Genomic DNA, 25286 nt, shown 5'->3' on the forward strand with positions numbered 1-25286 from the left:
TACATATGTTAATAGACACTCAGACAAAATAACCAAATGAATACCTTCCCTGTTTTTCACCAGGAGAGCCCAGCTTTGCTCAGGCTCCTCCCAGTGGCTGTATCCTCAGGAGGAGGTTGCCAATGAATTGTAGTTGTACTAGCTAAGGAGGATCGTTTCTCAGGAACACAAGAACTCATTCTTGTAAAGTTTGTGTTCTTTGCTAAAGATGAAGATGATCCTTGCTATGGTTTGAACAACTCCTTAAAAACTCATATTAAAATTCAGTCTCCAAGCGGGGTGCTTGTAATCCTAGCTTCTCAGGAGACTGAGATCTGAGGATTGTGGTTTGAAGTGAGCCTGGGCAGGAAAGATCGTGAGTCTCTTCTCTCCAATAATGTCAGAAGTAGGGCTGAGGCTCAAATAGTACAGCAGTAGCCTTGAGCAAAAGATGCTTAGGAACGGCACCCAGTCCCTAAAGTCAAGCCTTAGGACAGGCAGCACACACAAATTCAGTCTCCATTGTGACCGTATGAAGAGTGGCCCTCTGTAGTAGTTCACACTTATAATCTCAAATGCTCACAAGAGGATCTTGAGTTTGAGGCAAGAAGGAACCTTCATCAGACTCTAATGGTGTGTTCTTGTATTCCCTATTATCTAGAACCTCCAGTCAAACAAATTTCTATCCTTCACAAATAGCCATTTCCTAGTATTTTGTGATAGCAGCAGTACATGGACTAAGATGTTCCCTTTTCTAGCAGGATAATCATGGTAAAAAAAAAAAAAACCATTGTTGCCAGTTAGCAATCATGATAGCAGAAATGCTAACCCACTGAGAACCACAGAAAAGACACATGAGCAAGAATCTTATCCCTAAGTATTGAACTAAGTAGCCAGTGGCTTATACTGGTAATCCTAGTGATTTCAGAGGCAGAGATCGGAGGACTGCTTTGAAGCCATTCTGAGCAGGGAAATCCATGAGACTCATTCCCAATTAACCACCAAAAAACTGGAAGTGGAGTTGCAGTATAACCGATAGAGCACCTGCCTCAATCGGAAAAGCTAAGCAAGAGCTTGAGACCCCTGAGTTCAAGCCCTAGTACCAACACACACACAACCTGTCACCCACAAGTAAGGTTATAGATATTTTTACTATGGGGCACTCTTAATAGATTTTTTATTAACTGCAGAAGAAAGCAAAGCATCCTGTCTGCTTATCTTTTAGGGTGGAGGCAGACACAATGCTAAGTTAGTTTCCATTTTTCTATTTCCCTTTGCTCTTACCCTTTGCTCTTTCCCTTTGCGCTGTTACTCTTTACTAGGCTGGAACCATCCTACTCTTTTAAAATAAATACTCTGTCCATCAAACCTGAATAAAATGTGAAAAAGATCATTTACCTTGCAAATAATTGTGCATTTGGAGCAGATAGATGAGTTTGTGCAAACTTTAGGCATCAGCAATTGATAGAAGAAATTTCTTTTTAGGAACTGGAAGTAGCCAGATATGATTACAAAGCTTTTTGGATTTTTCTCTTGGTTTATTCAGCAGGAACCCTACTTTGATTCTGTGTCAGCTTCCTCATTGAATATTAGAAACAATCATTGTAGCATCTCAAGAATCCTTAGGAAGATTATGAACCCTAGGCCCCCCTTTTTTTATCAGAGCTTTATCAGGCTCCAGTAGTTTCTATAATAATTTCCCATGCCTTGGCACAAAAACAGACCAGAAGATCAATGGAAGAGAATAGAAGACCCAGAAATAGAACCACATACCTATAGGCAACTTGTATTTGACAAAGGACCCAAAGATATACAGTGGAACAAACATAGTCTATTCAATTATTGGTGCTGGCAAAACTGGGCAGCCACATGCAGAAAACTAAAAATTGACTCTAGCCTTTTGCCATGCACAAGCATTAACTCAAAGTGGATCAAAGACCTCAACATCAGACCGGAAACCGTGAAACTGCTACATGAGAAAGTAGGAGAGACACTGGAACTCATAGGCACAGGCAAAAGATTCCTGAACAGAATCCCAGGGTCACAACAGATTGGATAGAGACTCGATAAATGGGATTACCTAAAAATAAAAAGTTTCTGCACAGATAAAAACATAGTCGCAAAAGTAGAGGAACAGCCAACCAACTGGGAAAAGATATTCACTAACAATACATCTGACAAATGCTTCATATCCAGTATCTACAGGGAACTCAAGAAACTAATCCCCCCAAACCCAGCAAACCATTCACTAAATGGGCAAGGGAACTAAAGAGAAACTTATCAAAAGAAGAGATTAAAATGGCAGAAAAGCATATGAGAAAATGTTCATCATCCATGGTCATAAAGGAAATGCAAATAAAAACAACCCTAAGATACCACCTTACCCCAACAAGAATGGCCAAGATTTTGAACTCAGACAATGACAATTGCTGGCGGGGTTGTGGAGAAAAAGGAACCCTACTATACTGCTGGTGGGATTGTAAGCTAGTTCAGCCACTCTGGAAAGCAGTGTGGAGGTTTCTTAAAGAATTGAAAGTTGACCTTCGCTACGATCCCGCCACACCACTTCTGGGCATGTACCCTGAACATCATAGCCCAAGATATGATAAGGACACCTGCTCAGCTATGTTCATCTCTGCACTATTCACAATAGCCAGGTGATGGAAACAATCCAGATGCCCTACTGCAGATGAATGGATACAGAAAATGTGGTATATATACAATGGAATTCTACATAGCCAACAGACAAGATAAAATAATGGCATTTGCAGAGAAGTGGATGAATCTAGAGTGAATCATATTGAGTGAGACAAGTCAAGACCAAAAGAACAAAAGGCGCATGGTATCCTTAATATGTGGCTATTAGATCCAAACAGTGGAAGAGCGAGGACTCAATATTTGCATACCCAATGATATGGACATAGTACAGGAAATATAAACACAACTACATAGACATAAAAACTTATGAGTCTATAGACATAATGTTTTATTACATTGATTAATGTGTGTATGATATACAAACCCTTAGCCTAATTTTGATTATGTTCTAAAAATTAAGAGCCTGTGATTGTATATAGAGATTCCCTTCTTGAAGACTTGTTTGTTAAACACGTCATTTGAAATATGATGTAAAAATCAATGTTAATAAATTCTTCAATAATAAATAATTTCCCATGCTTTCAATAGTGGCAGAGATGAACCTTCCAAAGTCTTCTCCCCGTGATCTTCCAGTATAGTGATCCTGTTCAAGCTACTTTAGCTCCTGACTCCCAGAGTCATACTCTAGACTGCTTCATTTCTACTAATTTATAACTAAATACTTTATTTCACTTCCAACCACTATACTCTCACTACTACCCCCTATTTTCTCAGACTCAAAACACCTTTGACTCCACTTGGTGGAGCAATTAATCCATTACTTCTCTATCATTTTGTACTTCCTCTCCCCCGCCCCCAATCCTTACAGTAAATCATCTTAGCCAGCTTAAGTACTATAATACAGTATCAATCACTCAGGTCCATATGCCACCAACTCCTCCATCTCATCTTCCCTCCCTCAAATGATTTTGGCAAAAGCCAACCAAACATGGTTATATCAAGCCAATTCAGCGCCAACTCAAGCTAAAGCACCCAAGTCCATATTAAACTCAAGTGGGGCCTTAATGCTGCTGTGCTGTTGTATTTACATTGTACATCCCCTTCTGGTGTCCTAACAATAAATTCTCAGTTTTTTGTTTCACTGATTATAATATGTATATAATATATATAAGGTTATATTATCTCTTGTTTGTTTGTTTGTTTATTTTTGATTTCAGTGCTTTAAAAATGTTGCCTCTGTCTTCTGGCATAAATGAAGCCAGTACAACTCTTCCCTTTACACCACAGTCCTTTGTCTCTGGTGTTTCCATGGTGTATTTTGTCTTTAGTTTGAATGCAATTTGAGTGGTATCCACTAGCTGTGTTGATGGGGTTTCCTTAGATCTATAGTTCGGTATTTATTGATTCTAGAAGAATTTGTCAGTCATTATTTTTAAACATTTTTTCCTCTGTATTCAAATTGCAAGTCTGAACTTAAAATGACATTATCTCTTATGTTCTGCAATGTTCATGAACATGATCTGTCATGTTCACCCTTTTTGTTTTTTCTGTTCTGGTTTGAGAGATTTCTATGACCTATCTTCAAGTCACTGATGCTTTATGATGAGTATTTTGTTGTTCTTGTCTCAGGCATCATTCATTTCTATTACTATGTGTTATTTCAGCATTTCCATAAATTTCTTTGTTATAGCTCTATTACATATTTATCTTGGAGGAAATTATTTTCTAATCTTTTCTGTTAGAAATTTTAATAAATACTCATGGTTATGTAAATTTTCCATCTGGGAATTGTAATACTTATATTGGAGTCTGGTTCTATTAGTTGTTTTGCGTCTTGGCTTCTTTCTTTGTTATTGTTTGCCTTTGGCAGTGATTTTTGGTGTGTGTATATGTGTATCTGTGTGTGTGTGTGTGTGTGTGTGTGTGTATTTGAGCCAAACATCCTGTGTAGGACAGGTGTGGACAATCGGAAATAGAACATGTTTCTTTCTGCTAAAGGTTTAGTGGGAGGTCAGGTAATCCAATCTATTTAAGAGATGATCTGGGTTTGGGATTTCTTACTGCAAATAGCAAATTTGCAATAAGGGGTTACCCCCACAGAGCATCACGTTTCAAATTCCTTTAACATTAGCATGTTTTTAGGCTGAAGCTGCTTTACCTCACAGTGGCTTTTAATTTATGTTTGATTCTTAGTTTTAAGTTTTCCATTGTACCAGGCCTCAGGAGGTATCATCGTATTTCCATGTTACTGGCTTCTAGAAAGAGATAGTTGTCACTTCCTGACTGGTGGTGAGAGACAGACTCTGGGTTCTAAATAAGCATTATACCTTACTAGGCATAGTTGCTGGGCTTGTGGGACAAGGAACATAGCATTTCTCTCACCTATCCCGCAAGTGACATAAGGGCAGTAGTATGTGTTGCTTTTTCACTGTCAGTCTAGGACTTTCACTCCAGAGACAAATCCTGTATGTTTTATCAGGATTTACTTGGTTAAAGAAAGTCACACCTGGAAAACCCCTTGTAGTAGACACTGTCTACCTTAGAGTATGGCTTTCCCCCAACTGGAGCATCCTTCCAATCCTGGGGCTCATCTGTCACAGAGGCTTCTGCCCCAAATCAAAACCTTTCTCCATCCCTTATCTTCCTCCTCCACATCCTTCACCTCTCCATTGCTTTCCTTCTTAGAACTCAGCACCATCTGACAGACTAGACGTGAATTATTGCCTACTGGATGTCATATGTTTTCTTCCATCTAACAATAAGTCCTTTATAAAGACTAATATGCCAGGCATTTTGTTTCAATATTTGCATTTTTGTACATTTAGACTGAATGACTTCTGTCCACACCTTACGATGTTATATGTATCATCAATTATTGCAATGTTGTTGCTATATAGCCAAATGGACTACAGTTACATTGCTGAAATGAGAATCATCTATTCTTGTCTGTGCATATATCAACTAAATCCAATTCGAATCAACCTATAGTGATTGAGCGTCGGTTGAACAGTATTAGACATAGCTGACTTTCCTGTTAGCCACAAGCTGAATTCAGTTGGTTCCTTGCACCAGCAGGTTAGATCGGGGATGTTCTCCTTACAACAACGGCAGAGACGAATGAAGACAAGCCTCCATGTCATGTCTGCTTACATGTCTTTGGTTGATACAAAATCTCCATGATTTTATTTTTTCCTATTTTAGATGAGAAAAAGGAGGCAACTAGAAGTTCAAATTACATGTCTAGTAGCTGGTAGAAGTCATGCAAGCTCAGCCTAACCAGTGGAAGTCTGTAAGTGTAGGCCTAGCACCTGCAGTGGTGCCTGGCACTCAGTAACTGTTTACTGAGCAAATAAAGGGACTGAGCACAGCATGGCACACATGTTTGGAGTAGGATAAATAGTAGCTATTACTGAGAAAAAGGATCCCAAAGTTGAAAGTCAGGTAAAGGAAAGGCAGCATGTCCTTTTAATGCCACCTGGGACCATTTCAATTGGCCCACCCAGAGCATGCTTCATTATCAAAGGAAAGAATGCTCCCTTCCCCCATCCAGCCCCATCCACTCCTGCAGTGGGCACTGTCCCTAAGCTTTCATGCTCGAGGTTAGCACTCCACCACCTGAGCCAAGCTCCACTTCCAGATTTTTGTTATTAACTAGAGATAAGAGTCTCAGATTTTTTCACCTAGGGTAGCTTAGAACTACAATCATTACATTTTAACAGCCTGAGCATCTAGGATTACAGACATGAGATATGGGTGCTGGGCAGAAAGGAATTTTTTAAGTCATCTAGTATATGACTAAGCACAAAATCTATGAGATTATATTTTTATTTGTGGATTTTATATATTATAGGTATAAATTATTTCTGAAAAATAACTTTTTCTGGGGAACCCCCCCCAAACAAAAGATCATACTTTCCCCATAAACATTAGAGGATTTTATATCTAATACAGCAATTTTACTTGCAGTCTGTGTCCAATGGAACTTCGCTATTTTGTAGGTTTTCTCCTTAGTGAATTGAATAAATCTTAAATGTTTTCATTCCATGCTTTGAGCTACATGTTTTAACTATCTGAAAATTGGACTTTAATATTAGCATTATTTTTAAAATTATTTTCCTACTTAATCTGAAAGTGATTTTTCATCCCCCCCCCCCACAATGTACTGGAATTTGAAAGCTAAGGTGCTGTCCCTTAGCTTTTCCACTCAAGAGGTTATCACTCTACCTTTGAGCCACACCTCCCCTTCCAGCATTGTGCTGGTTAACAAGAGAAAAGAGTCTCACAGACTTTCCTACTCAGGCAGGCTTCTAACCTCCATCCTCAGATTTCAGCTTCCTGAGTAGCCGAAATTACAGTGTAAACCACTAGCACCCCTTCTAATGTAATTGAAGTACTATAACACAGGATTCCTGTAGAGGGAGAGTAGGGTGGGTTGCAAAGAGGGTGTTAGGATGAGAAGAAACAAGGTGAACTCACTGCTGGACTTCATACTAGCAACTGTCTGCCCTAAAGATATCAGACACTCTATCAGCCAGACATGACATGAGTCATTACAAAGGCTTTCCGGAAGATTTTAATTTGAGATTCTGAGCATTATTTTTGGCTACGAAACCAGTATCCTGAAAAAAATTAGAGGAGTACCGATCTTGCTATAAACGTGTGTGTGCATCATGTGCGCGCTGGTCCTCGGCTTGAACTCAGGACCTGGATGTTGTGCTTAAGGCTGGTGCTCTACCACTTGTGCCACAACACCACTTTTGACTTTTTCTGAGTAGTTTATTGGACATAAGCGTTTCACAATCTTTCCTGCTTGGGCTGTGATTCTCATGTCTCAGCTTTCCGAGTAGCTCAGACTCCATGCATGAGCCACCAGCGCCAGCCTCAGTTACTCGATATATTGCAGGAGGAACATTCCTTCCTATCCCATGCGAGCGGTGGAGCGTGCAGTCTGTATTCGAAGTTATAACAATGAAGAATGACTAAAAACAGTTTAGTTAGAAGATTCTCTCAAAATTTTGGTTACTTCAATAATGAGAACTTCCTCATTAGTTTCAAAAAATGCCACCAAAAAGTTTGTTTTTAATCCTCCAACTTTCTCCCTTCATCTTCAGATTTGGAGAACATTTTCAAGTTAAAAAGTAAAAGCTTAAAAAAAAAATTCAGAGCACTCTTTAACTTTTGTGCCAGAAAGGGGCCTTGAACTCAGTACCTCACTCAACCTCTTGGCTTTGTTGGCTCAAGGTTAGCATTTTAGCCCTTGAGTCACATCTTCACGAATGGCTTGTTCGGTGGTTCATTGGAGACAGAAGTCTCGCAGGTTTATCTGCCTGGCCTGGCTTTGAACAGCAACCCTCAGCTCTCAGCCTCCTGGGTGGCTGGGATTGCAGGCGTGAGCCACTAGTGCTTCTCAATTTGTTTGGAGGCGTGGGGGGGGGGGCTCGGGATGGAAATCGGGTTTTGGAATATCTAGATCTGGGAAAGAAGAATCTAGAGCGTGGCTCTAGATTCCAGCAAGGGGAAGAGGAGCTCTCTGTTGAGGACCCCGAATCCTTGTGGCTTGCGGGCTGGTAGCTCTGCCTAACCCCTGGTCGACGGGTTCCTCAGTGATCACTCCGAGCTCGACTTCTGGGCGAAGTGACTGTGGTGATGCCTTTACCGGGAGGCCTTGGGCGCAGGAAGGTATAAACAGGTACCCCACGCCGGCGGGTCACCGGGATCCCCAGAAAGACGTGCCTGGGCGAAGGGGCGGAGAGCCGCTGCGGGACTCACCGAGCATCTCCGGGGCCCGGTTCCCCTCCCCAGTCGCTGGACTGGGCGGTGTACCTGGGTGCGGCCCCGCCCCGCGCTCTCTCCGCCCAGTCCGGCCGGGGCGGGGCCGCCGTCCCCCGGGAAACGGGACGCGCTGCGGGTCCCGGGCCGCCCCTCCGAGGCTCGCCGGCGCACCGACGCGCGGCCGCCCAGCTCGGGGACTAGCGTGGAACTCGGCACTGGAGAGTGGGCGCTTCTTGGGGGGAGGAGAGTGTGCCTTGTTGAGGGGTGTCCTCGCAAGCAGCGGGCCGGTCTCTCCGCGCCCTCTGGTAGATAGCCGATGGCAGCCCGAGTGGAGACCCCGGAGGCACGAGGCATCCGGGAAGTGCGGACCGTGCGCTTCACCCCGGGGGCCGACCTGGAGCCGCGGGAGGACGAGGAGGGGGACGTGGAAGAGGACGAGGAGGCGGCGGCTGCCCGCAGAGCGCGCGCCTTCGCGCAGGACCCACGAGTGCGCTGGCTGGGCGGCCGCTTGCGGCACCTGCTGGGGCTGCGGGAGGAGACGTGGAGCCAGCACCTGAGGAGCGAGGCGGACCGGCGCGTCCTGCGCGGCCTCCTGGAGAGCCGCGCCCCGGCCCGCCTGGTGTTCGGCGTCTCCGCCTCGGGACGACTGGAGGCCTCCCGGGAGGTAAGGGACCCGCCCATCATGTCTGCACCCCGAAATCTGCAGCCTCCTCCCACTTCCTAGAACCCCACCCCCACCCCCGCTTGAAGCGAAGCAGCTGAAGTTAGTTTTCTAGAAAATCACCCTTTAAGAAACAGAACATGCTATTGTAAAGGTGATGCGCCCAGGGGTTACAGAAGCCAGGGAGGGTTTATTTCTTTGGGGGATAGTGTCACCCCTTCCCGTGCTGTTTTCCCCTCCCATGCCACCCACACGCTGTAGTTTATTTTCAACAGTGAGGATCACTTCTCCCTTTCCCCACTCATTCTGTGCCCTCCTCTACCCTTCCAAACACAGACCAAAGGTACAGAAGACAAGAACAGCGACCAGGGAGGGGGGTCGTTTCCATTTCTTGGAGTTCATTTCGATAAATGTTTTACGTCTGTAAAGGGTGTTTATCGAAGCCAGGCTTTAAAAAACTTCAACTTGAGATGAACTACCTGGAATCCAGTCCTTCCCGCCCCCTCCCGCCCCCAGTGGAGCAGCTGAACTTAGTTTTCTAGAAAGCCAGCCTTTAAAATCCCAACAAGCTCCCCCTGAGCTGGTTGGAGCTAGATCAAGGCGAGAAAAGCCAGTGCTTCCTTCACCTGGGCGTTTGTCTGGGTCCGGTGAAGTGCGGTGAGTCGTGCTGGAACTTTATTCTTCCAATGCTACTACTGCTAACAGCCTTGATTCAGTTTTGTCTACCTGCTTAAAAAAACCACACTTTTTGGGGGGGCGGGGGGTGGAAACCTCAGGACCTTGGACAGTAGTAGCCAAGCTCTGCTCACCCACCTTCGTGCGTACCAGCTACTGGGAGAAAAGGGAGTTTTCGTCCTCCAGCTTTTTTCTTTTGGAATGTGGATATTATGTCTGCCAGGTGTACTTGGGTGATCTCCAAGTACAGCATTTCTATTTAGTGTGTGTCATGTGTGACGTTGGCAGGAGTCTCCCTATTAAAGTGGTGACCCGAGTAGGGGTAATGCTGTGAAGTCATCCATTGCCATATTTCCCAGAGTGCGAGCAGACGGCTTGAGGGTCTCGGCTGTAACTGAAAAGGTGGCCCTGGGCCCACAAAATCTTCATTGTGGTACTCGCCTAATGACAGCTTTTTGTTTTTTAGATGAGTCAATAGAATGTGTCACTCAAGTTATTAGGGAAGCTATGTAAATAGTGTAATAGCTACAGAAATCATTCAGTAGTTCTGGAAATATAAGAATATCTTGATCAAACCCCTTTTTAAATTGGAAGAAAGAAATACAAACTCTGGGCCCTGTGTTTATCTCTGGTTTGGCTCACTTCTGAAGAGAAAAATACTTAAAAAAAACATAAGATGGAAAAAAATCTATATTGAATTACTTTTTTTTGTCAGTTGTGGGGCTAGAACTTAAAGTCTGGGCACTATCCCTGAGCTTTTCCACTTCACTGAGATTTTTTTTAATGGCAGATGATTATGTGTTGTGTAACAATTACAAGCCTTAAAAGGTGATACTTCCACACCAGAAAGGCTGTGAAATTAACATCATTAAACAAAATCATGTGCCCTTTTTCAGGACACAGAAAAACAACCCACCTGATTAGGCTCCATGCCAGGTTTATTCTGTCTACAAGTGGATACAGCAACTTTTCTTGAACTATAGTGAGCTTGAAGGAATTATCTTTCTCTTGTTTCAGATTCCAGGAGATGCACAACATAAACTTGTGTATGTTGCCAAGAAGATGATGGAAGAGAGCACTAGAGCCGATGACTTCCCTCACATGGTTCTATTTGGAGAGCTACCTGCTTCACCTCTCAGACATGTGATCACTTTCCTAGATGAGGTAGTTACCTGTCTTCACTGAAAGAGTCATTTCTTCTGATGCTCAGAATTATTAGAGACAGCTCTGAATGCTTACAAATAATCTATAGTAACCTAGCCTGTATATGGAGAATGGTGGCATCCAGGCTGTTTGTGAAATGAGATACTAGTGATTCTAATATTCAACATGTGGACCGTCAGATCATTCTTCCTCTCCAAAACAATGGAAGTAACTACAAGCCAATTTGAATTGACTAGGTGCTGTAATGTTCAAACATATTTGCTAGATTTATTTCTTACTGTTCTGAGTGGTACTGGGACTTGAACTCAGGGCTTCATGCCTGTAGCCATTGTCCCACTTGAATCATGCCTAACTCCTTTTGCTTTGGTTATTTTTCCAGATAGAGCCTGGGGTTTTCACCTGGGTTCACCTGGATCTCTTTCTGTTTACGCTTCCAACGAAGTATAATGACAGGCAGGTGCTTCTCATGGACAGTGGTGGAAGTGTTGTAAACATTTCCCCTCCAGCTGGCCTAAAGTAAGGACATGCTATGCTGCTGCTCTTCAGATGCAGTTTCTGAGAGTCATGGCTCATTACCCCCCTTCCTCCCACCCCCTCACAGCTCATGTTATTAGCTAGTGGAAAGGAGTTTGTGATGGCCTCCTAAGGACTCCTAAACTTCTCCCTTCAGTCAAAATCTCTTTCCTCATCAAAATTGGAGAGCCACCTGCTTTCCTGACCTTTCCATGTGCTGTGTAATGGCTATCTCAAGGTCAATGTGGAACTTGTCTTTTCCTCAGCGCTCTCTCCCCCTCTTCTCTCTCTCCTTTCTCTCTTTGCCAATCCTGGGGCTTGAAATCAGGGCCTGGGCACTGTCCTTGGACATTATTGCTCAAGGCTAGTGCCCTGCACCTTGAGCCACAGTGCCATTTCCGGCCTTTTCTGAGTATGTGGTACTGAGGAATGGAACGTAGGGCTTCATGCACGCTAGGTGAGCACTCTACCACTAGGCCACACTCCTGACCTCAGCCTTCTCTTTCTGATATTATTTATGCTTATCCCTGTGTTAGTGATATGGATTCCATCCTTGCAAAGCCAGAACGCCCCAGTCATCTTTCGCCCTGTTCTGTGTCTCATGCATACCACTAAGAAACTGCACAGGTTCTACCCTCAGCATATTTTCAGACTCAGCCCCCTTCTCTCCTACTCTGCTTCTCCTTATCTTTCCCCTGTGTTATTGTCTTGGCCTCTACTGGTACTTCTGCCTACCTTTTGTTCCCAGTGTAACAGGGTCCAGTTGGCCCCTGTTTTACTTTAGTGCCAAAACACAATGGTTAGGACTTGACTTTGTTGATTGCTTGAAATTAGTATCAGCATCAACAGATTTGTGAGCCATGCAGGATCTCAGGTTCTACCCAGAGCAGCTGAATCACTGGTGCTACTGTGAAGTCTATGGAATTTGTTATTCAGCCTCCCTTAAACTCCCTTCAGTACCACAGAATACATACACTTGCCATAGGATTTGGCTCTTACTGTGTCCTCTTCCCCTCAACCCACTCAGTCAGTCTTCACCTCTTTTTGCCTTAGATAGCAATTTTCAGTGATGCCTTCCTCTAGAGGAATAGGAAATCTTGACAAGTATCCTAGACCAGCATGCTCTCTCATGAATGATGTAACACATGCTGAGCTTCTGAATGTGAACCAGGACACTGTAATGACTTTCAAATACCTAGTTCCTGGATAGTAATTTGGAGGTAAATGGAGCTCTGAAAAGGTCTATGTGCTTGAATAAACTTTCCTACCATTTCTAAAGTTAGTCCATAGGGATACCTCCAGGGCCGGAAAATATTCCATTCCCCCTCCTCCCTTGCTGTTTTCTTTCAATAATGCATCTGCCAACAAGCCCAGTTGGCATTAAGATTGCTTTGACAACTTACTGAAAATAATTTTGCTTATTTTTGCAGTATTGGAGTAAAAAAAAAAAAACTTTCACAAATCAAAAGCATTGATTCAGCACTGATTTTCTCCACACTGTAGATTTGGTATCATAGGAGGGTATGAAGTGAAATAGTTTTGTTACCAGTTTTATATGACAAGAAAAATCATCGGAGAAGCATCTTGTCAATTAATGGCTTAAAAACCATTTCTTTTTATGCAGATCTTAATGCCAATTCTTTCTAATAAGAACAACCATAAATCCTGGTCATGTTTCACTTCACAAGACATGGAACATCACCTAGAAGTCATGAAAAACAAGATGCATATTTTTATGGGCAAAATATCTAGAAGAACTCTTCTACCAATTCCTACAGTTGCAGAAAATATTGATCTGGAGCAGAATTACTCAGAGACCAAGTATGTAATGCTGTGGAGCATAGCATGTTCCCACTTCTCATCCAGACAGACTAGTTGCTGACACAATATAGGAAAGTATTATAATTACATCATAACGCTAAAATGTATATTATTTCCTTGAAAAATGTACTTTTAACGGAAAATTGTTTCCTTGAAAATGTTTTTTTGAGGATATGGTAACGAATACTTTTTTTTAACACTAGAACATGTTAAATGTGGAGTAAATGGATATCACAACTGAAGGACATAAGAGTATTTTTGGATTTTTTAAGCTTATACTTAGAAAACTAGTATAAAAATGTGTAAAATACCTATAAAATCCCACATTTTATCTTTATTTAGCTAAAGTCACCTATGAGTGCTCTGATTAGTCATTTTTATATGTGTAGGGTTCCATCAAATGAGAGGCGAATACTCCATGCAATTGAATCTGTGGTTATTAAATGGTCACATCAAATTCAAGAAAGTATAGAAAGGGATTCAGTACAGCCTTTGATGGATGGTCTTCACTTGATGCCTTCATATGAGTTGGATTTCTGGACAATGAGGAGGGAGAATCTATCAAGCACTTACAATCAAGTAAGTAGAGAGCCCTTGACTATGAAGGGTGGTACGAATTTTTGAACCATAGCCTTCAAGATTGCTGGGCAAGCATTTGATCACTCTATAGATATTCCAGCAGCCCTTTTATTCATTGGTTATTTTCAAGATAAAGTTTCACTTTCTGCCTGGGGCTCTGCTGGATCTTGATCCTCTTCTTTGTAAGCTTCCCTTAGTAAGTGGGATGACAGGCATGAGAAAGTTTCAAGCTTTTTGGCCTGGGTCAGATTCTAGCTCTGATCCTCAAGACTCCGCTTCCCAAGTGGACTCATGAGCTTGAGCCACTGCACCCCACCTAAAAATGGTTTATCGATTGAGTGAACAAAGTCAACTGTAGAGTGAATTCTCCTAAGCATTGATAGCCAAAAATTTGAAAGGTTTAACAGTCTTCATAGGATTTAATAGTTTTCTCTGACTCCAAGGTACTATATATATATATTGTCTGTATTTCAAAAGAGAATGAAAGTTAAAAGGAGAAATTCTGACATTTGATATCATTGGAAATATTCAGTGCCAGTAGAAAAAAGTGGGAAAAATGTTGAGGATATAAGATTAAATCCTTCTGGTCTACGTAAATGAGTTGGGAAGAGTTGATTTCTTTCAGCTTAGTGGGGAGAGGTTTGGACTTGACTGCCTGTGTTTGCTTCTAAATGCTAAGAAGTTTATGTGTCTTAGGGAAATTTCATATAGAGTTAATAGTTCACCTGTGTAAGTTGGGAACTGACTTTCATGAAAATCCAGATTGAAAAAATATGAAAGGCAAGATAAGCTTATGGAAAAAATACATTTAAATGATTTTTTTCCAGCTTGAAACGATATATGCTTTTGAGTGTTAAATACCATGCATATTGAATGAAAATGAAATATAAGTATTTTCCTGAAAGAATACATTTAATAATCTAGCTCCTTTTATTAAAAGATACTCTTTTTCCCTTATTAGCTTCAGACTCCGATTGTGCTCAAGATGGTTAAGATCCTGAGAGCAAAACGAAGCAGCTATTTTCCTACTTTGAGGGATATTTTTGTGACTGTGGAAAATGGTAAGACTCACGTCCCTGGTGCTTGGCAATAATAAAATTTTGTTTTATTTTTCAGGTTTTTTTTTCTTTTTTTTTGGTGGATCATGGGGATTGAACTCGGCTTGGGCATTGTCCCTTAGCTCTTCAGCTCAAGGCTATTGCCCTATCCTTGAGCCAACCCCACTTTCCAGTTTCTAGTGATTAATTGGATAAGAGTCCGAGGTTCTTTTGTGCCCTTGGCTTGCTTGAACTTTGATTCTCAGATCTCAGCCTCTCGAGTAGCTAGGATTATAGGCATGAGCTACCGCGCCTGGCTGTTTTTCAGTTTTTTTTTTTTTAAATTACTGTTGCTTTAAAGGTGATATATAGCAGGGTTATTTTCACATCAACAGGTGTTAAGTAGATTTCCTTTTACCTAGTGTCATCCTTCATTCTCTCCCTGCCCACTCCACCCATGAGTTGTATAGTTAATTTTTGTCAAGGTCTAGCGCAGCCAGGGCACTCCACTGCTGTACTTTTCCCCATTTTTTCCCGTTTTTGTGCCCTTCCCTCACCTTCCCACAAATGTGCACATGAATACATTGCATGGAAGGTAAAGAATACAGAATCATCAAAAAAAGAAAACACATTTAAGACAAAGTCCTTTGTTTCCCTATCTTTGGAATTCATTTCAATAAGGAATTTTACACAGCGATTAGAAAGAATAAAATATGTCATGCAGGGAAATGGATGGAACTAGAACAAATCATGTTGAGATAAGCCAAGATCAGAGAGGAAGATGGCTTATGTTCTCCCTGATATGAGGATGTCACATGTAAAACACACTGGGATACACAAGGATACAGCAAATTACACAGAATTCTAGATACTCACATACAGTAAGACTAGAAGAGGATAGTCTTAGGAGAAAATCACAAAGGTGCATACATCTTTATATAAGATGATAGTTTTAAATAATAAAATTAAAACTGACACAGATACTACTTTATGCTTGTTTTTAAAACTTGAACTTTTTAAAATAATTTTTTATTGTGATTAATAGAATGGTTACATTATATTCACCAGATAGAAGGTGCATAACTTCACAAACATTGATACCCTTTCTCATGACATGGTCCCCATTTACCTCCCATCGTCCCCCTGCTTATCTTGATTTTCCCCCTTCCCTATCCAATTTCAAATAACCAATTAAGCACATATAAAATATATCAGATAACAAGGTGAAAAATTGTAACAATATGAGATAACCAAGGGATGGCAAAAGAGCTGAGCGATAACATAGTACATTAAGGACAACAGTCATTCATATGGCTTTTGTTTCCTTATTCTGGAGGTCCTTTCCTTTAGCCTTATTCTATATGGCCTTATGTATCTAGGTTTTGTTCTATTGTAAATCTCTGCTAGGAGAGCCCAAGGTTTCTACTGATTTTGACAAATGAGGGAAACCATTGAGCCTATGTTCCTTTGAGTCTGGCTTACTTCACTTAATATGATTTTTTCTAAGTCTTTCTATTTCCTTACAAATGGGGTGATGTCATTCTCTCTGACAGCAACATAGAATTCCATTGTGTGTAAATACCACATCTTGTTGATCCACTCATCAACTGAGGGACATCTGGGTTGGTTCCATATCTTTGCTATGGTAAATAGTGCTGCAATGAACATTGTTGTGCTAGTGGATTTAGTATGCCTTTGTTTCTGGATGATTGGGTAAATGCCAAGTAGTGGAATTGCTGGGTCATAGGGGAGCTCTATGTTTTGTCTTTTGAGGAACTGCCATACTGCTTTCCACAGTGGTTGAACGAGTTGCAAACTTGAACTTTTTTTTACCCATTTTACATGACATTTAGAATGTTAGAAGATAATTAGAGCACCCTTAAAAAAATGTGTTGCTCAGGCTATGTACTAGTGGTTTATGCTTGTAATCCTTGCTACTCAGGAGGCTGAGACCTCAGGATAGTGGTTTTGGCACTTTGAAGCCAAACCTGACAGAAAAGTCCCCATGAGACGCTTATCTCCAATTAACCACTTAAAAACTGAAAGTGGTGTTGTGGCTCAAGTGGTAGAACGCTATCCTTGAGCACAGGCTTTTAGGGACAACATCCAGGTCCTGAGTTCAAACCCCACAACCTACATAAAAACATATGTTACTCTATCCTTAGGATTTTCTCCATGAGCTCTGATTGAACAGAGGGGCTAGGGGGAAATAAATTGTTCTAGGGTGTCTGTTACAACTGTTTCCTGAGTTCTGCTTACAGAGCATGTTGAAGTTACTTTGCCTCCAGTTCTTCAATGGACAAATTGATCTGTTAAAGCCTTCAGGGCAGAATCAGTGTGTGAACTTGGAGCAGCATTTTTCACTCTGGACATTATTATCAATTGTAAGAAAAACCTTTGCTATGATGAGCCATCAGTGCTCTTGTAGGTAGATAGGAAACGGGGTTCAGGGGCCCAGGATATTTGTCATAGATGCAACTAATCATTTCTTACAATGAACAAGACTATCTTCAGAGATTATAAATGTTCCCTGAAGCAAAAAAAAAAAATCACTGGTTTCGGGTTGAAGTTTCAAATACACTCAGCAAGTTTCCGGGCATATAATAGATTTGTCCTCAATAAATAGATGGTTAGCATTTATGTGTTTTAATACACTGTGGACATTCCTTGTGCATAGAACTCCCACAGGACTGGGTCCCAAGGGTTCTGGGAGGCATATAGGCATGTGGCCTGGAAATTGCTAGAAAACACTAGTGAAATACATGACCCAGACCCACACTGAGAGGTAGAAGACCTGTTTCAAAGGCCCACCTGGGACTCGACAAATCAGCAGGCTTATTAGCACATTGTAAAGGCACTTTTGGATGGAATCATTGGAGTTTCAAATTAAGACTGACAAAAATACACTGATTCCCAAAGCTGAATGAATCAGAAATGTTTTGCACTTTTCTGTTTCTTCTCAAGGTTTCATTCGTTGGATTCATTTGGTGTAGAGTCACATGAGTGAAAGATCACCAATGTGTATGTGTGTACATACTGATACTAGGGCTTGAACTCGGGGCCAAGGCACGCACTCTTAGGTCCCCCCCCTCAAGGCTGGTGCTCTGCCACTACCTCTAGAATTTTGCTGGTTAGAGATAGGTCTCTTGGATTTGTCTACCCAGGTTGGCTTTGGACCATATTCCTTAGATTTTAGACTCTTGAGTAGGATTGTAGGTCTGAACCACCAGTGCACAGACTATTGTTTTTCTTTTTTTTTCTTAACTTTTAGGATCACATCAGAAAACAAAAGTTAACTTCATTCCTTAGATTATAAAACAACTTGTATTTGGTTCATTGAGGGATCTATAAGCTTACAAGTAAAGCAAAGTATATTAGAGGAAAATACCCTTTTTTATTTTTAACCCAAAGGAAACTTAAAGTTGGTAAGGCAGTCACTGGCAGCTACAAAATATTGAATCTTTACATCTGTAGCTTTTAAAAAGTATTCCTTGCTCCTGCCCAGCTGAATGGGTTCTTTTTTTTAACTCCTTCAACATAAAATTGGCCATCTTACAGTTAAATTCATGTAGGCCATTCACAATGCTGTGCTAGTGTTTCTGCCTAGTTTCAAAATACATTCTTTGCCGATAGTCAGTTTAACAGTTAAATCTTAGGTAATAATGCAATAGAAATTTTCCTAATCGTGGCATCATCTCCTCTCAGAGGAAATGGTATAAGGTATGACCATGCTCAGAGAGGTTCCCATAATTAAGTCCTGAAGTGAAAGGCAGCAGCATGGAGATGAACTCCTCCAGGGTTCCTGCAGGGGTGAGGAGAAAACCCCGTAAATTCTGAAGTTTGTCCTCTCGGGGCCTTCAGAAACAATTACTTCTGCTTCATAACTAGACTAGTCCTCTTCTGAGTGTTAGAGTTATAAACTGCTCCTGGGTCGGTGGTATAATGAATCAGAGAAAAAGGATATAAGGTCATGGCGTTGGACGTGGTTCTCTTGAACCTGCGAAAATGTACTATTCTTGTCTTCCTTCAGCTCTCCTTGAAGCCCAGGATGTGGAATTACACCTGCAACCCTTAAGAAGGCACATTCAAGATCTCCAGGAAAAGGAATTCCCACAGACCCGAATTTTAATCACCCCATTATTTCATACCATTTGTCTTATTTGGAGCCACTCCAAGTTTTATAACACTCCTGCTCGGATTATAGTCTTATTAAAAGAGTTTTGTAATCTCTTCATCGACCAGGTATGAAGCATTAAAGTACTTGGAAGATTAAGAATCATATTCCTGAGGTAGGTTTTATTAGATTAGTAAAGAATGAATCAAGACTACAATAAGAACACAATTTTCCTGTTTTCAAAGGGATTTTTATGATAACGAAGACCAGGTGACTTCTTATCCTGAATGGTAAAGGAGTTCTAGAAGTCATAAGGGCAATGAACATATAGCTACTGGCTTTTGTTTAAACAGCTTTAAAAGACAGATTAAACATGGAGATTCAAGGCAGCTTCCAGCAAAGACTACTTTGTCTAGTACCTTGTTTGTAGCCTTCTCCTATTTATATGGGAACATTGCTCATGAAAGACTTTTGGAAATAGTTAAGAGAATTAGCCAAGAAATTATCCTTGAGAAAAACACTGCTGGAATCAGGTTGAAAGAACTCAGATTCATTACTGATTTTTAATCTCACCTAATTTGATTAAAGCCAGGTACTAATGGTTCATGCCTATAATCTTAGCTACTTAGGAAATTGATCTGAGGACCATAGTTCAAAGCTATCCTCAGCAACAAAGTCTGAAATGCTTATCTCCAATTAACCATAAAAAATGCCAGAAGTGGCACTGTGACTCAAGTGGTAGAGTGCTAGCCTAGAGTGGAAAAGCCCTGGGACAGTGCATAGGCTCAAAGCTCAAGCCCCAAGACTACCTCCAACCACTCCCTCCTCTTTACTGTCCACAGTGTCAGATTATATCATCCCAGAGCTGAAAGGTACTTGGATACCACCTACACCAGGAATTTTATAAGTTTGTGTGGGTACTGAAGCGCTGTCTCTCAGCTTTTTTACTCGAGGCTGGTGCTTTACCACTTGATCTAGAGCTCTGCTATTGGCTTTTTGGTGGTTAAGAGCCTCATGGACTTCCATGCCTGGGCTAACTTTGAACTGTGATCCTCAGATCTCAGCCTATCAAATAGCCTAGGATTTTGACAGCTGTACAGGGCTTAGAGATTTTTAGTTGGGGGTGTGTCTTAATCTACTAGAGATTGCATAACTAAATACTGCAGGCCTGGTGCCTTAAACACAAGTTCCTTTTCCCACACTTTCTGGATCTTGAAGTTTGCACTGGGGCAAGAGCGGGGACATTCTCAGTTGAGGGTTCTCTTCTATGGTACAGGCAATTAGCCACCTCCTTATGTGGTCATCACTGGGCAGTCTTCCTCTATTATAAAGTCATTGGATTGGATTATTGGATTATGGCTCTGCTCTTAATCTCCTGTAATCTTAGCTACTTCCTAATCACCTTGTATTCAGATAGCCTAATTTTAGAACTTGTGCCCAAAGCCATAAGTTGAAGGCCTAACACAATTTTAATATTGTTTCAGATGAATTAAATTGAGATTTGAAAGGTGACATTTGTTCAAGTTTTTCTGTTAGGAGGGAAAGCCAGAGTAGAGGAGCCCTGCAGAGTAGGAGTTTAGAATTTCTGGAGAAGACGACTGAGTTAAGTTTGGAAGTTTTGTTTTCTCTTCCTCTTCCCTCCTCCCCCTCCTCCCCCTCCTCCCCCTCCTCCCCCTCCTCCCCCTCCTCCCCCTCCTCCCTCTCCTCCCCCTCCTCCCCCTCCTCCTCCTGTACTCCCATTTCCCTTCTCTGCTTCTGAAGAGTGAGTGAAGTGGTATGTATAAAATCTTTGAACTCAGACAAACCATGATTCTGATTGAACCACTTACGGGAACTTAAATGAGTCCACTGAGCCTCAGTTTGAATTTGATTGGGGACTATTGTGAGGATCAGAAGAGATAGATGGGAAATGCCCACTGTGGCACCCCACATTTAACAGAAGTTCAGTAAAGTCAGTTCCTTTCTATTCTCTTGCCAAGCTATTAGTATAGTAGCTAAATGTGCTATCAACAGGAGATGCAATAGGTCAGTTCTTTGTCATTTTTGTCATCTGCTCGGATTTCACCCTGTTTCTGTTCTTCCAGCGTCAAACTTGGTTTTGTTGAGTTGTTCAGCAGGTGCCCTGGGCCCCTGAGGCGTAGATCACGACAGGAAGCTAGTAGAGTCCCTGTTGCAGGGCCAACAGATAAAACCATCACTTCCTCTATGCTTGTTCTCATATGCCAAGTATCAAGAGCATTTGGCTGCAAAGCTGTATTAGTGGCTTTCCTTTGGTATGGGTGGCTTGTCAGAAATCCTGGTTACCTTTATACCTGTAACCTTACCTGGCTGCTGTTTCTGTGTCAACCGCCAGTCTATCAACCTCTTGACTTTCATCCAAAGGTCTCTTTCACCTAATTTCCTTGATTTTTACAAAGTAGCACATCCTGGACTTCGTAGTACATCAGCAGCCACACATTAGGAATCAAACTTGAGCAATGAGAGCCAGGGGCCTTGTGGCTTAAGCCTGTAAACCTAGCTACTCAAGAGGCCAAAGTCTGAGGATTATGGTGGGAAGCTAGCCCATGCAGAAAAGTCTGAGAGATTCATCTCTAATAAACTTACCAAAAAGCCAGGAGTAAAGCAAAAGAAACTCAGATTTTGCCCAGGGTCTGAGATAAGCCCAAGGACACACATAGACACACACAAACATACCTGGATTCCTTAGACTTAAGTCCCCAGGCTTGTTTGTTGACCGTGTTTAAAAATCACTATCTACTACTTTATTATTTTGTGAGGAACAATTTGAAGACCTTTACAAAATGTACAGCACTGGACACTGGTTCACAGCAGTAAACCCAGCTGGTTGGGAGGCTAAAGCGGAAAGATCGTCATTAGGTTGGGTTACAAAAAATTTCAACAAAATAGTAAATACAAGTAAACCTTCAGAGCACAACTTCAATATAGATTCTATTAATAGCTCCAACCAATAATTAGACTGGATGCTGGGAGTTTGGCCTAGTGGTAGCGTGCTTGCCTAGCATGCACGAAGACCCAGGTTCAATTCCTCGGTACCACATACATAGAAAAAAGCTGGAGATGGTGCTGAGGCTCAAGTGGTAGAGCTATAGCCTTGAGAAAGTCTAAGGAGAGTGCTCAGGCCCTGAGCTCAAGCCCAGGACTGGCAAAAAAAAAATAGACTGAAGCCTGAAGAATATATACTAAACTGAAGCACAGAGAAGATAACTTTTCCACAATTTCCTAACTTATATCTAGTGATTTAAGTTCTTGTCCATTGTACTGAACTCCATATTTGAAGTTTTTATGCTAATTATGATATATAAGATATGCTATTGATACTTAGGAAATATTCCCTTGTGTAACATTTGTAGCAGTGGAAATAACCCTGCAGTTGTTTATTTTCCTTCTCGTAAAACTTTGGTATACTTATTTCCTTTATCATTCCTACAGTTTTATTAAGCTTCTTGCGTTTTGTCACTAGACATGGTGGCTCATGCCTGTAATCCTAGCTACCAGGTCGTCAAGATCCAAGGATCTCGGTTCAAAGCCAGCCCATGCACTAAAGACTGTAAGACTTTATCTCCAATTAACCACTAGAAAACTGGAAGTGGCGCTGTGGTTCAAGGAGTAGGGCAGGGGCCTTGAGCTGAAGAGCTCAGGGACGGCACCCAGGCCCAGAGTCCATGCCCCTGGACCAATCCAAAAACAAAAAAAAAGTTTTGTCAATTTGGGGTATTTAGGGTTTTATGTAGCTTCCTGTCTTATAAATAGCACGTGGGAAAAAAGCTTAATACAAACTCAGACAATGGGCTTAAAAGTTCTAATGTTGATCAAAGGATATACCATTTTCGTGGCTGAGTGATTTTTAAAATTTATCATTTTTTCTAAAACATGTCAATAATATTGCCATCAATATGTAAAAAGTCCTCTAATTGCTTGCTTTGAGCATTATGTTTTAGAAACTTGAGCTCATTCACTGGGCATTTAGCAATTTTGTTATTATTTGGTTTGTTGTTTATTGGAGCCACAGCACCATTTCTGGCTTTTTCCTATGTATGTGGTACCAAGGAATCGTACTCGGGTCTTTGTGCATGCTAGGCAAGCACTCTATCACTAGACTACTCCCGGCCCATGTTAGGGCTTGTTTTTTAGGGCAGAGTCATCATGTGGCCAAAGTGGGCCTGGCATAGCCATGATCACACATTTCACATACATTTCACAACTGCTTTTTAAATCTTCCTGTGCTTTGCTTCCATGAATTTATTTGGCCCAATTTAATGAAAATTAAACATTGTTTGACCTGTTACAGACTGCTCATAAATCTGTTGCATATTAAAGATTACAAAGTGATACTAATTTTATTTGATCTACAGATGAATTCAGTGTTGTTAATTTGCATAGTAATTTTTTATTTAAAAATTAGCAGTGATGCTGAAATTGGAGAGATTTCAATTAAATGCCAGCATTCCAGCCTCCTTTGGAGAGTCAGAGATAGTTGCCATACCAGCTGTGTCATCTCTGCTGCCCAGGTGGTTGCTGGGGTTGCAGGTATACCTTTGGATGGACCAGATGCTGTCCACATAGCCATAGTGGTCCTTGTGTTGTTCCTGATCTGCTCTACTCATCATGTGCCTGACCATGTGACTGGGTACTCAGTCATTGTGAGGAATCTGTTACTTCAATGGGAGTAAATGTTTCTCTTCAGTTACTAAAGTGGCTATTACTGTTGTCATTTACACCAACCATAGAAGAAACATCTGGTCAGTTGGAATGATGTCACAAATCTTGCTATTGGGTCTTTTCTTAATGTCCTACCTGGACTCCACATCCTGGTCACTGTTGTCCTGTAAAGCCTTCCATCCTGTCTAGTCTGTTCTTTGGTATTTGTTACAGAAATTGCCCCCTCTAGATCCCTGGATAAGAAAGAACTAAAGTCTGAGTGGTAAATTTTGCAGAAGGTGTCAGATTTGAGCAAAAGTAAGAATCTACACAATATAGAATAGAAAAAGCGCTAAGTATCCAAGTAACATACATCACTGATAAATTGGCCAACAATTCATTTATAAATAAGTTGATTAGCTTTAGAGTTGTACCCCAGTATCTCTAAGGGATTGGCTCCAGGACTACCGATGGTGACCCAATCCATAGATCCTCAAATTCCTTGTATAAAATAGTAACTTTGCTTATAAAAATCTATGCATACTATCATGTTTATTTTTTCATTGGTTCTCAGACTTGAACTCAGAACTAGGGCATCATTTCTTTGCATTTTGATGCAAGACTAATGGTCTGTTACTTGAGACACAGCTGCACACTCAGATTTTTGGTGGTTGATTGGAGATAAAAATGTCATGGACTTTTTTTTATCCAAGCTGGCATTGACTCTCAATCCTTAGATCTCAACCTCCTGAGTAGCTGGGATTACAAGTGTGAGTCACCAGCTTCCAACTCATTCTTTGTATTTTGAATCATCGCTAGGTTGTTTCATAGTACCTAGTACAATGTAAAGATAATACAAGTAGTTGCTATAGTGAATTGAGGAAATTACAACAAAATATGTTAAGTAAAGGTACAAAATTTTAAAATTTAGTCAGATTGTTAATGCAGACAGAACTGATAAATAACCCTAGCTACTCAGAAGTACGAAATCTGAGGATCATAGTTTGAAGCTAGCCTGATGGGAAAGTCTGTGCGACACTTCTAATAATCATCAAAAAAGCCTGAAATGTAGCTGTGGCTGAAGTAGTATAGAGTGCCACCCTCCAGTGAAAAACCTAAGGGATGGTGCCCTGAATTCAAGCCCCAGTATAGGCATACACATATAAAAGAAACAGTAAAAATGGAGATTGACTGTGTCTCCATATCTAAGACCTTGTAAATCCAGTGTGTTTTGTTTATTCATGCTGGTGCCATTAGCTATAAGCTAATAGAGCTGGCGTGGTTGGGTGTGCTCCAAAGGTATGTGGAGATGATAGAAATTCAAGAGCTTAGGAACTAATAGGCATCATGAGCCTCTCCTCGTTCATTTCCCTCACAAAAGCAAATAATGGTTCCTGGGCTTGAATACTGCCATGTCTCCTGACTCTGGTGATACTCTTCCACATCCTCTGTTGCTTAGTGCAAGGAGCTAGACTTGGGGTTTTGTCATTTATGATCTTGAATGTCATCACTTTGTCTTTGGGGGTTTTACCAACACTGGACTCTGAACATTAGTTAATTGGCGGCTATGGTCTCTGCCGTGTGAAGGCCAGCTGGTAGGTACAGGAGGAATCAAGGGATGACTTGTCCCAGCAGTGTCACTTTAGGTAACTAGATAACAGAAAAGGCAAGTGAGTCATCTCCACAGTTTTTAGTTTCTTACATGTCATAGAAC

At 41.3% G+C, this 25286-nt stretch overlaps 1 protein-coding gene across 1 annotated transcript in view; it reads left to right on the top strand.

Moving 5' to 3' along the window:
* The first annotated feature begins 8665 nt into the window (after positions 1-8665).
* Positions 8666-25286, top strand: part of Dnah11 (dynein axonemal heavy chain 11) — a 261208-nt gene continuing 244587 nt past the window's right edge. The window contains exons 1-6 of the mRNA XM_090332210.1: positions 8666-9013; positions 10703-10849; positions 12987-13183; positions 13573-13762; positions 14724-14823; positions 18830-19041. Coding sequence (XP_090188336.1) covers positions 8666-9013; positions 10703-10849; positions 12987-13183; positions 13573-13762; positions 14724-14823; positions 18830-19041 — 1194 coding nt within the window. The remainder of the gene's footprint in view (positions 9014-10702; positions 10850-12986; positions 13184-13572; positions 13763-14723; positions 14824-18829; positions 19042-25286) is intronic.

Source organism: Megascapheus bottae, chromosome 5 (assembly GCF_031878675.1).
Source record: "Megascapheus bottae isolate mThoBot1 chromosome 5, mThoBot2.hap1, whole genome shotgun sequence".
Classification (NCBI taxonomy): domain Eukaryota; kingdom Metazoa; phylum Chordata; class Mammalia; order Rodentia; family Geomyidae; genus Megascapheus; species Megascapheus bottae.